Raw genomic sequence first — 15488 nt, 5'->3', positions numbered from 1 at the left:
TAAATGTATATATGATTAAGGAAAACACAACCATTACCATGAAATAGCCTCTTAAGTAAACTGCTGCTGAAACATTTTATGCCTCATGAAGCCACTGTAAGTATCATTAAAATCCCCATTCAAGAGCATGTGCTGATTATTATGCAGTGTTTTACATTGTAAACATGTATTTTGTGGGGCAGCAAGTTGCAGAAATCTTTTACCAAAAGAGAACTTTTCTGTGAATTTTTGAGCTAAACAGCCTAACTTAAAACCTCTAGATGACAATGGGAAGGTCATGAAAAAATATTTTAGGAGGGTTTAGTGTTTAATCTCATAATTTTCCTCCTTCTAATCTGAAGCTTCTTAATATTTGCAGGCGGTGACAAAAGCTGCTGAGCCCCAACTGGAACTTCATCCTCAGTGAAACATCATCAGACGGCAAATCTCCCCATTCTTCTGTTTGCCGCTTCACTCCCACCTCCAATCAAGCAGACTTTCATTTCAGAATAGAGAGCATAACACAATTTGGTAACCCCTCCACTCCACCCCGTCCGTCATGGTCCCACTTCCATTACCATGTGGGCGGAAAAGTCTCTGTGAAGGTTGTTCTGTTGTTTTGGTCAAAGAGTGCGTTTCCATCAAACACCAGACAGGGAAAAAGAAATGGGAACGCACTGATGTGAGGGACTGACAGTCTCCGTCACTGCCACACTGGGGTATGCATCAAGCTTTTGTTTTCAAGTCGATCATAAGGAAGCAAAAACGAAATGACAAGCAGAAGTATATTTTGAAAAACATCGTCTCCTTGCCTGGAAAGCATCAGATTAAACTAAAAAGAGAGTATTTAGTTCATGTAGAGCAGGGGTGTCAAACATACGGCCCGCGGGCCTTATCCGGCCCGCCAGGTGGTTTACTCCGGCCCACACATGAAGAGTAAAATTCATAAGGATGATTAAAAAAGAAAGCAAGTTTCTAGTCCATTCCTGTGGAAAGTTATGATTTTTTAAAGAAATAACCGAAATGTGCAATTCCGCCACTAGGGGGAGCAAAGGAAAGGAAAAACAGTTGAAACAGCATATCTCTGCACGTGCCAAAAGCGAAACATAACAGCTCTGCGTCTGGGTAGGATGAACCTTGGTTCCCTATGAGCCTTACCGATGTTATCTTGCTATAAGGATGATCATTAGCGACACCCTAACGACCAAAATCTTGTCGAACGTGAAGTGGAGTGATGAGCCTTCCAGGAAAAATGGACAGTTTTTTCTTTCTTTCACGAAGCTGAATGCAAAACCCAAATGCTTTGTATGTCATCAACATCGCAGTGCTCAAAGAATATGACATTCAGCACCGCTAAGAGACTTACCATAAAGAAAAGTTTTTGGATTGCTTCAGTGTCAGATGTAAAATATTCAGTCTGTATTAATTTGAATAGACCAACTTTTCTTTAATTGAAATTAATTTTATTTGAGATCCATTGGCCCCAAGTGATTAGGCTACTATGTTGATTGAGGCATTTTCTCCAAAAGAAAAACTAAAACAATGCTGTTATTTTGCTTTTATGTTACTGGTTCGGCCCACTTGAGATCAGACGGGTTAAATGTGGCCCCCGAACCAAAATGAGTTTGACACCCCTGATGTAGAGTATATATAATTCAAACAATAATTCAATAATTTGTGTGTATATATATATATATATATATATATATATATATATATATATATATATATATATATATATATATATATATATATATATATATATATATATATATATATATATATATTTTTTTTTTACAGAATGCTGTGTCATTGAATAAAGCTAATTATAAATGACTTAAGCATAACAAAATTAAAGTAGTTAGTTGAGGTTTAAATGATGGCAGTGGAAAACATACACAGCTGCAAAGCTATTTCTGCACAGTCAACTGGAACGAGAGAAAAAGTCCAGCTAAGTCAAAAAGTTTGAGAGAAGACCTTTAAATCTTCAAGATAAAGTTAATATCCAAGAGCCCCACGTAACCGCTTTCTATACTTTTAGGTAAAAAAAGAACAGTTTAAAAGGAAAAAGGAAAGAGGCATGCACATATTTGGATAGGTGGCATTTCTATAGAAAAGCAAATACGATTTCTAATGTATTTTAAGCCTGTTCCTCGTGTGTGTTGCAGGTTACAGTATTTTTAGGTTTAGTTCTTCCTCCCTTGCAACAAGCAAAAAAACAAAACAAAAACAAAAAACAAAGAAGCAACCAATTTATGGAAATTTCCCCAATAGATAGTTCCTCATTTGTTCCCTGGAAGCACTTTCCCCAACCCCCACAGAGCTCCTGTGCATCAACTGAAAACTTTTGCTTAGGCAGAGTTTCGTTGGAGCGCAGGTTCAGTGTCAGCAGCTATTAAGGATTCAGAAATCATCTTAAAACTTCTACTCTTCCTTTTTGGTTTACAGGCAATAATATAAAAAAGCGTTTTTTTTCGCCCATATATTGGTGAAAAATGCGGTAATACAAGGTGGAAAAAGTGAGAAAAGTTGTGGTCTTTACGTGAAATTTTCACAGACGAATGAACCGTGTTAAAACTACAGAAGAAGTACAAATACACTATGCATAGAACAGGTAAATCAGCATAGAACATGAACCGTTTGTGATTATTCCGCTGTTTCTATACAATACATTAGTGATTCGTGCATCAATTACAGAATTTGAACATATGTGCAACGTATACACATATAAAAGTTATACATCTGTGTTACATGTGTGAAAAGTCTGTTAGACATATGTGGAACAGTTGTGGAAAACCACTACAATGCGTATGCATTTTGCAAAAATCACGCGCAACTGCATACGATTTTCTTAATAATTCTGTATAAAGTATGTTGAATACGCGTAAACTGCGTAGTTGTCAACCCACCAAAAATTTTGATTTTGCTCAAAACAGAATTTACGCAAAAACCAGTCGGTTGAAACCCTCAACCTACAACTGCGCACATTTACGAACGCAAGAAACACTTATGAATGACGTGAGTCACGCATGAATCACGAAAGACCAAAATTTCATTCGTAAAAAATGTACAAAATGTAGGTAGTGGCTATAGGACTCGACTTTTAGTATGATTGGCCGCCAATGTAAGATTTGGGTTTGAAACAAATTCTAGTTTCTGAAACTGCAGTTTAAAATTAAAGAAAATGAAACAAAAGAAATTCTGTTTGAAAACTCTGACCCAGGAAAAGTGTTTTTTCAAAGTAAAAGTCAAATTTTTCTTTCAGGAAATGTGTATAAAGAATTTTCTGCAATCTCTGCTTTAGTATCTATAGTTTTTTCTTTTTTTTTCTTGAAGAGAAGCCAAAGGAGGTATGGTGGGTGTAAGCTGCCTGTTCGTCTCAGTCTTTAGAGTAAGATGCTGTAGTTAAATTAGGATTGTGTTTTAAGTAACCCGAAGGATCTTTTTCCAGTTGAGACGACCTGCTTATTTTGGTTAATGCTCCTGCCCCCCACCCATCCACCACCACCACCATTTTTGTTTAAATATAAAACTGTAAAGATTGTCTTTGTTATTTCTCTCCTTTTGGCGTTTGTGGAATTGAAGTTCATGCTGCCGAATTGTAAATCAATTTTTTATTAAAATATTTATTTTCTACAAATTTTTGATATTTTTTTTTTTTACCTAACGGGTAGGAAATAATTATATACACAAAAGCACAATAGTAAAATATTCCTATTTATTTGACAATTATTCCAATGTCTTTAGAAAAAATGTTACAATCTAACAGGCTCATATTTTTACTGACTGTTTTAATAAGCACCGATGTCAGCCCTGCTAATAATGCAGTTGTCTTATTGGCCAATCACATCGCAGCAGGTCTGATCATAGAATGACCTGCTGAAGTTTAAATCAGACATCAAAATGGTAAACAACAGAGGTTTAAATGCACTTTTGGAACCACAAAAACCATCTGCCTTTTTTCCTTCATTTTAGGAATGCCAACAGTATGGTTTTTTCCTGTAATTTCTACAATTAAGAGGAGGAGAGGAGCACTGTTTCCTCCTCTGCTCTCGCCACTTCCTGTTGGTGGAACGCATCTGGTTCTGGTTATCAGCAGTAGGTGTGGCAAAGGGAAAAATGAAAGACTAGCAGGACACCAGAGAGAAGGATCAGACACCTTTCAGTCCTACAAAGAACAACATAATAATATGTATTTTCCAGATTTTAATCAAGGGACTAAACTTGTTTAAGACTAAGGGCATTCTTAACCCTTGTGCTATTCTATGGGGTCCAGGTGACCATTGACATGTTCTCCCTACCATGACAAAGGTGGATAAAGGTGAAGAGGATTTCATGTAATCCATGGACACCAGTGAAGATCACAAATCATTGAAGAAAAAAGTTCAGTCCTGTCTGATCCTAAAACGTTTGGGACATAGCTTGGAACAATAAAGATACAGAACCGTACATTTTATAAAGCAAATGAACATCTATACCAGTGCTTGTTGGCCAATATAGTGGCTTTTTTTGTTTTCATTTAAATAGTTAGGAATATTAAACAAATTACAAATATTATTTAAAACAATCAGATCCTACCAAATGATCTAAATCCATAAGAATCCAGACACATTTTCCCTTGACATAAAAATTATGTGGGATTTGGGAAAATGGGGATTTAAATTTGAGTGTTCATGTGACTTTTACAGATTTTCTACAGTGTTAGAAGAGGAGAACTACGGAAGCTCTGAGCTGCCACTGCGAAAAATATTTTTTGGAACAGCTTCTCGTAATAACGACATAGTTGTTTACAGTAAAACGTCATCTTCTCGCGGGACATTTCATTCTCGTCTTGATGACCTGTGGGAAAAGATGGAGAATCAGCGGGAGCCTCTTTATTCCTTTTTAAGGGATAGAAATGTGTCAGAGGACAGAATTTCCACCATGAGGAATGACAAAGTAAGTTATACTTATGAAAAACATAGTTTACGTGAGTTTCATATCGATTTAATTTATTTTTTTGTTACTGAATGAGCCTGCCGTGTACTGCGTAGACCTGAGACCAAGACCTCGTTAACTTAAGTATTGTAGTAGCTGCAAGGAAGCTCCTTAGGCGGGCGGTTGTCAAACAGCTCTTTATTAATGTTTCTGTATCTCAGAACGGTTACAGCACGAACCAACAGGCACAGCGAGCTTCTTCTAACTCCAGCGACAACGATCACCGAACGCACACGCACACACACCCACAGGTAGACCCCGCCCCCTCTCTCCCACCAGTCATCAGCCCACCGCTGATTGACACACACTGTGGTCTAGCATCTTGCAGAAAGAGGGGGGCGCCGGCCACCTGCAGCTCTGTCCAAACTCTGGGTCGTCACAGTATGTAATGTTTTAGAGTTGCAGGGTATAACTCTCTTCAGTATGAACGCTAATCATAGCGTATACTTTTATCCTGCAGAAATGACGAGTTGAGGATGATTATTTACAATTTATTAGGTGTCAACATCAAGCAGTTAATGTAGAACTTTATGTTGATAGCATTCATTAGCAAGTGAGTGAAACCTATTTTATTATTGGCTTCATCATGACATAAGAAGCCATGCCAACTAGTTATGTTTGATATTATGTGTAAAAACCACAACTGGAGCAAAAGCGCGTCCTGGTGGTGTGATGTAAAGCCCTGCGCGGGACTATTTTCTTCATCCCGCTCCCGCCCGCGTCCGCTGAATTTCTGACCAATCCCGCCCGCTCCCGCAACGTATGCGTTACACTCCCGCCCACACCCGCAATATGTATGTCCACTCCCGCCCGCACCCGCAAAACTCATAGAATTTAGTCCCGCACAGTAATAGAGATGCATTGATTTTGTATCGTCTCCCGTCCCGCAGGAAAAAAAACACGTATTTGTATTGATATTATTAAAGAGATTCATGTCCCTCCTCCAGCCTCATCTTTTCATGCATTCCTCTTTTGTGTAATTTGCAACTTAATTATTAAATATATTTTCACAAATCCCGTTCAGTTAAAAGTGTGCGTGTGTGCGCGCGCAGACAGACGGCCTGAAGCGCGCTCTTAGTAAGAGCCGGGGCGGGGCGCACCCCCAACAACAGGTTAGATGACAGAGGCCATTGGGCGTCTCTACCTGGTGCCTTCACGGAGCTTCAGTACATTAGACTCTAACAGCCGCTCAGCCTAACGTAGTCCGCTAATATATATTCATGAGATATTCATGGCAGCACTGATCCCGCGGGTTTTTTTTCTGCCGCCCGCTCCCGCCCGCAGCACAATTCAAACCGCCCAATCCCGCGAGATTTGGGTTGGGTCCCGCGGGACCCGGCGGGACCCAATCCCAATGCAGCCCTCTAGTGTGATGCACGTAGTGTAGCTCCAGATAGTCACAAACTGTCTTGATGCTTCTTGATGAATATGTTGCGTATACAATCCTACTGTTTTTTAAGGTACAGTAAACCACTGTTTAGTCCAGTTTAAAACAATTACTTTTACCATGAATAACTAATAATAAATTTTTTCTGTAGATTGACATATCAGTTATTGGAAGCATGGATGATGACAGCTTGGCCACCTACGTTCCAATCTACGGTGACAGGATTGCCACACGAAGGTTTTGCTCTGAATATAAAAAGAAAGGTGAGAGAGATGCACAACGCCAGTCATTGCTTCAAAAACTAAAAAGAAAGATGGGATTTGACACACAACCAGAAGGCCCTGACCATGGAGAACATGATACAACTCAAACACATCCAAGGGCATATTTGAAGAACAACAAGCTGGCTGTGACAAAGACCAAAAAAGTTGAGTTAGGATGGATACACGAAGGAAAGCAGCTACGCAAGAAAAATGGAGGTGGAACAAGGAGAATAGATTTGCCAAAGGAAGCAAAAAAGGCTGACATTTTAAGCATTGCAAAGGAACTATTTTTTCCAAATGGAAGATCTAAAAAGGGACAACTGGAGGATTTTACTTTTGATATTTTAGATTACCAAGAGGATGCAGTATTAGATGAAAACACCACAGTAGGAGAACTTTATTCCCTGCTAAAAATGGGAACGTTAAGATTTTATCTTTGCACAAGAGAACGGAAGGAATCAAGAATCCCAGAAATCAGTATTCCAGATGACCGCATGGACCACGATGAGCCAGAGGATGAAAACAGCTCCTCATATTCATCTAACTTCTCAGAGGTCCTGATAGGTCCTCACACTGGTGAACCTCTGGCATGGCAACTGGAAGACACTCTGCCCATTTCATCAAGTGATGAAGGGGAATCTGTGAGTCTTAATCTTACTTCAGCCACCCTGAACTTAAGTTCTGTGAACCAGTTTGTCTCAAACAACTCTGCACCAACGATAGCTACCTCCACTGAAGAGCCTGAACCTGCTCTTATGCTCCCACCATCTGCTGTGTCTATTTTGTCAAGTTATGAAGGAGACTCGGCAGTTCTTCTTATTCCTTCTTCTGCCCTTGAGCTGGCAAGTCAAAGCAATATCACAACCAGTGATGTGCCATCTACATCCAGTGTTACTGAGCAGCCTGCATCTACCTCTGTGTCCCACATACCTAGTATGACTTCATCAGATAATGAAGCACACAGTAATACTGAGCTGTCCGGATATGACACGATTAATGTTATTATTAAACTTCATAGGACAATGCTTATGGATGAACTGATAACACAGTTCAAAGATCCCAGCTTGCTCACCTGTCCTTTAAAATTTAGTTTTATCGATGAAATAGGAGCAGATGCAGATGGAGTTTCTAGAGATGTCTATTCTGCTTTCTGGACAGAGTTTTTAGACAGTGCTGCTGAAGGGCAAGACATGAGAGTTCCATTACTTTCCCCAAAGTGGCAGGAGGAAGAATGGAAATCTGTTGGACGGATCCTTGTAAAGGGGTTCCTAGACCATGGCTATTTCCCAAGCCGCCTTGCACCAGCTTTCACAGTGGCGCTGGTTTTTGGTGAGCACTTGGTGTCACCTGACTTGCTATTTGAGTCACTCCTCTTTTACATCAGTCCAGAAGAGAGAGATCTTGTGAACAAGGCTTTGCTGGAGGATCTTCTTGGTGAAGAGCATGAGGAACTGCTTGATTTATTAGATCGTGTGGGTGCTAAATTTATCCCAACAAGAGAAAACTTGAAAGCTGTGCTTTTAAATGTTGCACATAAGCTGATCATTCAACAGCCAAAATATGCTCTTGATAAAATGTCAGAAGTTGCAAGAACAACATTTGCACATGTCTTCAAGAGCCAACTAAAAATTCAAGAAATGTATGAAAACATGAAACCTACAGCAAGAAAGGTTCTGAAATTATTAGATGCTAATCCTACTACACAAGCTGAGAGCCAGAGTCTGAGGTACTTACAGCAGTACATCAGAGGACTTGATCAGGCAGGTCTCAGAAGGTTTCTGCGATTTACAACTGGCTCAGATGTGCTTTGTGTTACTAAAATCGAAGTTCTCTTCACACCCTTAGATGGAGTAGCACGGCGGCTAGTAGCACATACATGTGGTCCAGTTCTGGAGCTACCTTGGACATACTTGTCCTTCCCAGAGCTGCGTGTGGAGCTCGACAATATACTGAGCAGCAACAGCTGCTATGTTATGAACATTGCGTAATATTAAAAATAAGGTGCCTGTTGAAATCTTTTTTTTTATGTTGAAATGTTTCACAGAAATAACAGAAATGTGCACAAATAAATCTAAAGTGTTTTGGTAACGTTTTGGTTATTACTATGTAACATATTCCAAAAGAAGTTTTTTTTATTTGAAGTAAGAATAGAGACAATATCAGGAGAATTTACAAATGCGATGTACCACTGTAAAATTCATATTCAACAGTTTTTGTTATTGATGCCAATGGAAAAGAATCACTTATTGAGAAGGAAGACTGGTTAAAAGAATACTGTGAAAGACGAGCATTTGAGGTAACATTAACACTGTTCATAAAAAGATTTCCAAGTTAAGCAGGTTAAGCTTGAAGAATGCATCTACATATCTTTTTTTCTTTTTACAGGGCAGTATTATATGTTATATTCCTTTCTGGTTTGATGTGCATTAAGCACAATGATGTCCTGGTTCACAACAAAAGTATTTATTTTTGTACTCGTTTTTAATGTATGTGAAGTTTCTCATGTTCACTTTAGAGATTTGGTTTTTCAGATTTAAAACATATCTGCTCTACAGTTTTGCACTTTGATGGAGAGAACCTCCTCCCAATAGAACATTTTAGAGCACTTGTTAAATGAACATTTTGTTTACCATGTCAAAGCACATGTAGCAACATTTCTGAATGTTATGAGGAAAAGAACAAAATTGTTGGTTTGATCACCCAAATTGTTTATTTTGTGATGATTAAAACATTACACATTCAACATAATGAGTCCTTGATTTTTCAACTTTTTATCATAGCTGCATTTCCAGATTAGTTGTCAGTTTAAAACTGACCTCAGTCACCAGGTACAGAGAACTTTAAGGATAGTTGTTGTGTTAGACATAATGAAAAGTATATTTTATGTATTTACTGAGGTGGGGTGTGGTTTATAAATTGGACCAAATTTGAATAGGTTGTGTACTGTATTATAGATTTAACATTTTTAATGACATTTTCTAAATTGTTCTCCAACATGTACACTTAAATGTATATTATGTACAATTTACATATCTAAATATCTTACACATTTATGAGAAAACTGAGTAAACCTAGATCCATATCTTACTAACATTCCACTACTCTTATGTCATAGCATTTTTTCAGTCATACACAACAGCAAAAAGTTTCAAGTTCTGTAAACAAAATATATGAAGGTGCATGAAAGGACAATATGACACCAATTATGAGTACGCAGAAGTTGATTGTAAAGAAAGCAGGAAACTGTTGATTTGAACCAGTGTTACACGTCTGACAGGTTTGAACGTATGGAAGCTCTTAAAAATAGATACAGTTCAATTGCTTCATTTGGTGTGGTCGGTGCATGAAGACAGTTTTCTGCCATCAGGAGGCAGGATAGTGAGAAGACGGTTTCATCACATGTGTCTGGTCCCCTCTGAAGACAATGTGCTTTGCAAGTTGCCACTGCTTGCTCGGAAACTTGCTTCAAATAATCTTGTCCACCAAAAAGCTGCGGGAGGGTATACATCATGCATGGTCGGCCACTTGGAGCAATCGCATTTCTGCTCTGACGAATGATGTGAGTGTTCCATAAATGAACAACATTTTGAAGCTCTTCCTGAAAGGGAAGCAAAAAAAAACATGTTTATACATTACATATCCCTTATTTAAAAGCATATCCTTATCATATATTATTTTCTCTCTCAAATACATGTACACACCTCAATGATCTTCAAACAGGTGAAAAGAATCAGCTGCTTGTCCAAGAAGTCCCCAGTGAAATCATCTGAATCCTTCAGTTTTTGAAAAACGTTAATCCAGTACTGTGCATGGTGTTTCCTTAAGAAAGCCCACCAGCTCTCTATTCGCTGATTGTGGGTGCTGGATCCTAAAATGAAGCAATTTCTGGCAAAGCTGTCATCATTATCAAGGCGTAAAATTCTTTGAATGTCTTCCATTGTACCGTTCTCTGTCCCCATGTCTGTACGGACTCTGGCTGCAGTACCACCTCTTTTCTCAACTTCTGAAATGAAATATCCAGCAATAATTTTAGGATTACTGTTTGTAGAGTATGCATGAAGCCAGATAACCATTCTGGAAAACCCATCCACAGCCCCATTCAGACAAATTCCATATGGTTTCAGTTTATCATAAGAGTCCACATGCCAAATAAAGTTTGGTCCAGGATTACAATACAGTCGACGACGGAGACGATTACGTTGTCTCAACTCAACACCTCTGGGATCCAGAATTTTGATTAACTGTCTCACTGTGTTCTGGGTGACAACAAATCCCTCCTGTATACATCTAAGATGTTGCAGTTTGTATCCATTAAGTTGACCATAAGTCTGCAGTTGTCCAATAAGAAATAATGCAATGTCAAGAACGTCACTTTGGTTTTTTCTTCTGTGAAGTCTCAGTGTTGACAAGATTCTTCGAAGAGTCCGAAGGCTGATTATTATTCTATCAACAGCGCTGAGTGAAAGCAGTATTTCTCTATGGTTTAACCCCATTGAAAAGTACACTTTAATTGGAGAATGCAAATGTCCTCTATCTGCATCCATGAAGGAAGTCAGTCAGTAGGTTTTCTTAATCCTCTCAAAATCTTCAGGTAGTGTTTCTTCGTCCAGCCTCAGAGATGTCGATCTGTAAAAACAACAAAATTATTGGTGCTATGTTTTTTTCTTTTTTAAATAACAGTTTAAATAAGTGATTTTACTGAACTTTTCTACACGTTAAGCTTCACACAAAGTTTGCCTTTGTTTTTGAAAGAAATGTCAGAAGTTCAAGTCTTCAAAATTTAAGGTTGCTTGAAAATAGGCACTGTGAATTTTAAGAGTTTAAATATTAATTCAAATAAGTATGCATTCCAAAACGTAAAATAGAACCTTGTTTTCTCTGCATCTTTTGACGGATTATTGATACAGCCATCATCCTGTTCCTCTCCAGCGCGTCAAAAAAGCGCACGTATACGTGCATCACACCACCAGGACGCGCTTTTGCTCCAGTTGTGGTTTTTACACATAATATCAAACATAACTAGTTGGCATGGCTTCTTATGTCATGATGAAGCCAATAATAAAATAGGTTTCACTCACTTGCTAATGAATGCTATCAACATAAAGTTCTACATTAACTGCTTGATGTTGACACCTAATAAATTGTAAATAATCATCCTCAACTCGTCATTTCTGCAGGATAAAAGTATACGCTATGATTAGCTTAGGATAACAGCATTAATCGAGGTGTACTTTGTAATATTTTGATATACGTTTATCCTACTGCACTCGAATGCATCTCCGTTACGGTAAAGATGTATTGACAATAAGAATAATGCATTATGGGATATGAACGAAGCACGAAGCCTTCTGTTAAAAGCGATTGCTACCAGTTATGTTAATAAAAGATGTTAACACAGCACGTTCATACTGAAGAGAGTTATACCCTGCAACTCTAAAACATTACATACTGTGACGACCCAGAGTTTGGACAGAGCTGCAGGTGGCCGGCGCCCCCCTCTTTCTGCAAGATGCTAGACCACAGTGTGTGTCAATCAGCGGTGGGCTGATGACTGGTGGGAGAGAGGGGGCGGGGTCTACCTGTGGGTGTGTGTGCGTGTGCGTTCGGTGAACGTTGTCGCTGGAGTTAGAAGAAGCTCGCTGTGCCTGTTGGTTCGTGCTGTAACCGTTCTGAGATACAGAAACATTAATAAAGAGCTGTTTGACAACCGCCCGCCTAAGGAGCTTCCTTGCAGCTACTACAATACTTAAGTTAACGAGGTCTTGGTCTCAGGTCTACGCAGTACACGGCAGGCTCATTCAGTAACAAAAAAATAAATTAAATCGATATGAAACTCACGTAAACTATGTTTTTCATAAGTATAACTTACTTTGTCATTCCTCATGGTGGAAATTCTGTCCTCTGACACATTTCTATCCCTTAAAAAGGAATAAAGAGGCTCCCGCTGATTCTCCATCTTTTCCCACAGGTCATCAAGACGAGAATGAAATGTCCCGCGAGAAGATGACGTTTTACTGTAAACAACTATGTCGTTATTACGAGAAAGTATCTCGTTATAACGTGATAGGTTTCTCGTAATAACGAGATAAGTTTCTCGTTATTACGAGAAACGTATCACGTTATAACGAGATACTTTCTCGTTATTACGAGAAGCTGTTCCAAAAAATATTTTTCGCAGTGGCAGCTCAGAGCTTCCGTAGAGAAGGACTGGAGGATTTCTGAATTTATTATCGCGATATCAGGCTGTGCAATACGGAGATCACAAAAGACGGTAAAAATTGTCAGAAATGGTTACCTTAAATGTGCTAAAACAATCTTTTGACAGAAATATTTAATGAATTAAATAAATTATTTATGCATTTGACCAATCAGATGGACTCCTTTACACCACTGACCAATGAGATGGAGCCCTTTTATGTTAGATGTTCGCCTCCTATGTAGGCGAGGGTCATTTGTAGTATAATTTAAGCTATGTTGACTCTTATTTGGATTTACGAACATAATCATGTCATTAAAACAAGAAATTGAAACATTTCCAAGAAAATCTTGAAAATAAATGAATTCATTTTTCTAAAATACACCATCTCTTTCACTGTTATTGATAACAGAAAGAGTAAATGTGCACGAATCACATGGTTGCTTACAGGCAGACAGTGTTTTTGAGCTAATAATTAAAGTATGAACAGCAAAATACATTTATGCCATGGATACCGAAAATACATTACAAACCTAAAAAATGTGTAGAAAAAGCAATGAATGCAATAAAAACCATCAAGATCAGCTCCAAAGTAAAAAGACCGACAACAATTTGGAGTCAACATTTTTAAAGGAGGCGCAGAAAATAGAATGTTTGTCAATGCAAAAAGTAAGCATGTGAGGATAACAGATTGTTTAACCTTTTGGGAAAGCAAAAAAACTTCATTATATACGGATGGCATTTTCTACATGTGTGCTGTAATGCAAACACAGAGCAGATCAGATAACATTTTAAAATGTAAAGTTAAACAAATCAAAAACTATACTGAGAAATTTTGTTTTTCCTTTCGCTGGATGTGATTAGCAGAGTAAATAAAAATAAAAATGTTCTATGTAGGGTCATTAAATGTATTAGAGAGAAGAGGGCTGCTAACAGCTCGCGACTCACGAGACTTGAGTTACAAACCGCAGTTATTGATCTCTGCCATAAATTGAGCGTCGGAGCATCAAAGCGGGTCAAAGTTCTGCGGAACCTCACAGCAATAGATTCTAATTCAGTGACCTGATGGATCAAAATGATGTGTACAGCGCTCTGAAAAAAGGCCAGCGGCGTAGCGATGAGTGGTGAAATCCATGTTTCCTTTGGCGTGTGAGAAAACTGAACTGCAGCTGCAGTCCAGAATGTCATGTAAAGAAAGCATCTTAGCCACAAGGCGCTCTCCTTCACCCTGTCTTGCTGCCCCATCACCACACTTCATTGTTTCTGGAAAGAATGGGTGTTTTTCTCCCCCTTCATTTTTGAAGCACTGTTCAGGCTCCTGAACCATTTAAAAGTACAGGAGAAGCTATATTTAGCAATGTTGGAAACAAGCAGAGCTTTATTTCCTAAATCATACTTTTAGAACTTAATTGGTTCAAGCACATTCATTCTATTTTTTTAATGCTGAAAGTAAGCAGTATACTGAAATCAAACAATGTTGAGTGTTCCCTGTAACCCTTGTGCTATCCTAGGCCCTTTAACATTGGGAGTTGGGTCATCTAGACCCACTAGACAGATCTCTGAACCTTTTTTCTTCAATGATTTGTGATCTTCACTGGTGTCCATGGATTACATGAAATCTTTCCACCTTTATCCACCTTTGTCATGGTAGGGAGAACACATCAATGTAAAGGTAAGGTCATCTAAGATAGCACAAGGGTTAAGAACAAATGTATTTTAAGTTACCAAAATAAAAGCACCATGAATTTCTTTGGGTAAAAGCAACTTGTATATGAGACACAGTTGCAGTGCTTTATGTTGTGTTCATTAAATAAAATGAATGTCACCATTCTATTACAATTAAAGGCGTATTAATATTCAGGTAGAGGTTTTTTTCTCAGTCGTACTCTGTAAAAAAAATCCAAATGTGTTCCGTTACGATATCGCGATACATATTATATCGTTAGCCGTGTATCGGGATACGTATCGTGTTGCCAGACTCTTGCCAATACACACCCCTAGTATAGACTCCAGCAAGTTTGTGAGTACCTTAGATTGAAATGAATGGGGTCTGGCTCTCTTGCGGGATGGAGTAGAGGTAAGGGAACATTTAAGTTACCACCAAGAAGACAAGTTGATGGGATGTGATTAGTGAGTGTCTTCCTTAGAAATGTTGAGAAAAAAATCGGCTAGCTTATGTTAAATATTGTACAGTATCCTTTAGGTAATTTATGACCTCTTTCTGCTCAGCTCCGTTTGCTATGTGGGTGTTATCGATCTTATGTCTTTCTGTTTGTGGTCATTGATGCCTCAGCCTTGAGAAAACAAACGGTAGACGTTGCACGTGTAAACCATATTGATCTCTGCACACCATCAGTCAATTGACCTTCACGTTGTGGAAATACGTTGCCCTAGCAACACCGTAAGTTTCTTTAGATATCTGAAAGTAAGTATCAAAGAATCATTTGTTTATTGATGCTACAGTGAGAATCAGCATAATCGAAAAAGGAACGTCTTGTGGTCAGTATAACAAAAGAAATCCAACCTCATTTTTTTTTTTTCCACTCTACACACAAACAGATAAAAGGAATCCCTGCTTACTTATGGAAGACCCGTCCAGACCTTTGTTCATCTTTGGGCTGTGTTTGTTTGTATGCAGTATCATAACTTTGTCTCCTGGCAAAATTATTCATGTCTGGTATTTCAC

The 15488-nt window shown here is 38.5% G+C and overlaps 3 protein-coding genes across 6 annotated transcripts in view; 2 read left to right on the top strand and 1 right to left on the bottom strand.

The window, feature by feature from the left end:
- The window catches only part of LOC101170708 (activated CDC42 kinase 1), a 64270-nt gene extending 63339 nt beyond the window's left edge, over positions 1 to 931 (top strand). For all 4 annotated transcript variants that reach the window (XM_011486458.3, XM_023965053.1, XM_020710884.2 and 1 more), the window contains one exon: positions 359 to 931. In XM_011486458.3, coding sequence (XP_011484760.1) covers positions 359 to 365 — 7 coding nt within the window. In that variant the 3' untranslated portion in view covers positions 366 to 931. The remainder of the gene's footprint in view (positions 1 to 358) is intronic.
- Positions 932 to 4757: 3826 nt separating this feature from the next.
- Positions 4758 to 9349, top strand: LOC111949095. The gene is made up of 2 exons (XM_023965436.1): positions 4758 to 4917; positions 6495 to 9349. The coding sequence occupies exons 1-2, from the start codon at positions 4831 to 4833 to the stop codon at positions 8592 to 8594; spliced, it is 2187 nt and encodes a 728-aa protein (XP_023821204.1). The 5' UTR covers positions 4758 to 4830; the 3' UTR covers positions 8595 to 9349.
- Positions 8733 to 12649, bottom strand: LOC111946300. Its single transcript, XM_023965438.1, has 3 exons — positions 12476 to 12649; positions 10308 to 11232; positions 8733 to 10204 (listed from the first exon to the last, which is right to left on the bottom strand). The coding sequence occupies exons 2-3, from the start codon at positions 11148 to 11150 to the stop codon at positions 9869 to 9871; spliced, it is 1179 nt and encodes a 392-aa protein (XP_023821206.1). The 5' UTR covers positions 11151 to 11232; positions 12476 to 12649; the 3' UTR covers positions 8733 to 9868.
- Between the last annotated feature and the right edge of the window lie 2839 nt (positions 12650 to 15488).

Source organism: Oryzias latipes, chromosome 17 (genome assembly GCF_002234675.1).
Source record: "Oryzias latipes chromosome 17, ASM223467v1".
NCBI classification, from domain to species: Eukaryota; Metazoa; Chordata; class Actinopteri; order Beloniformes; family Adrianichthyidae; genus Oryzias; species Oryzias latipes.
This window is presented reverse-complemented; position numbering and strand designations above follow the sequence as displayed.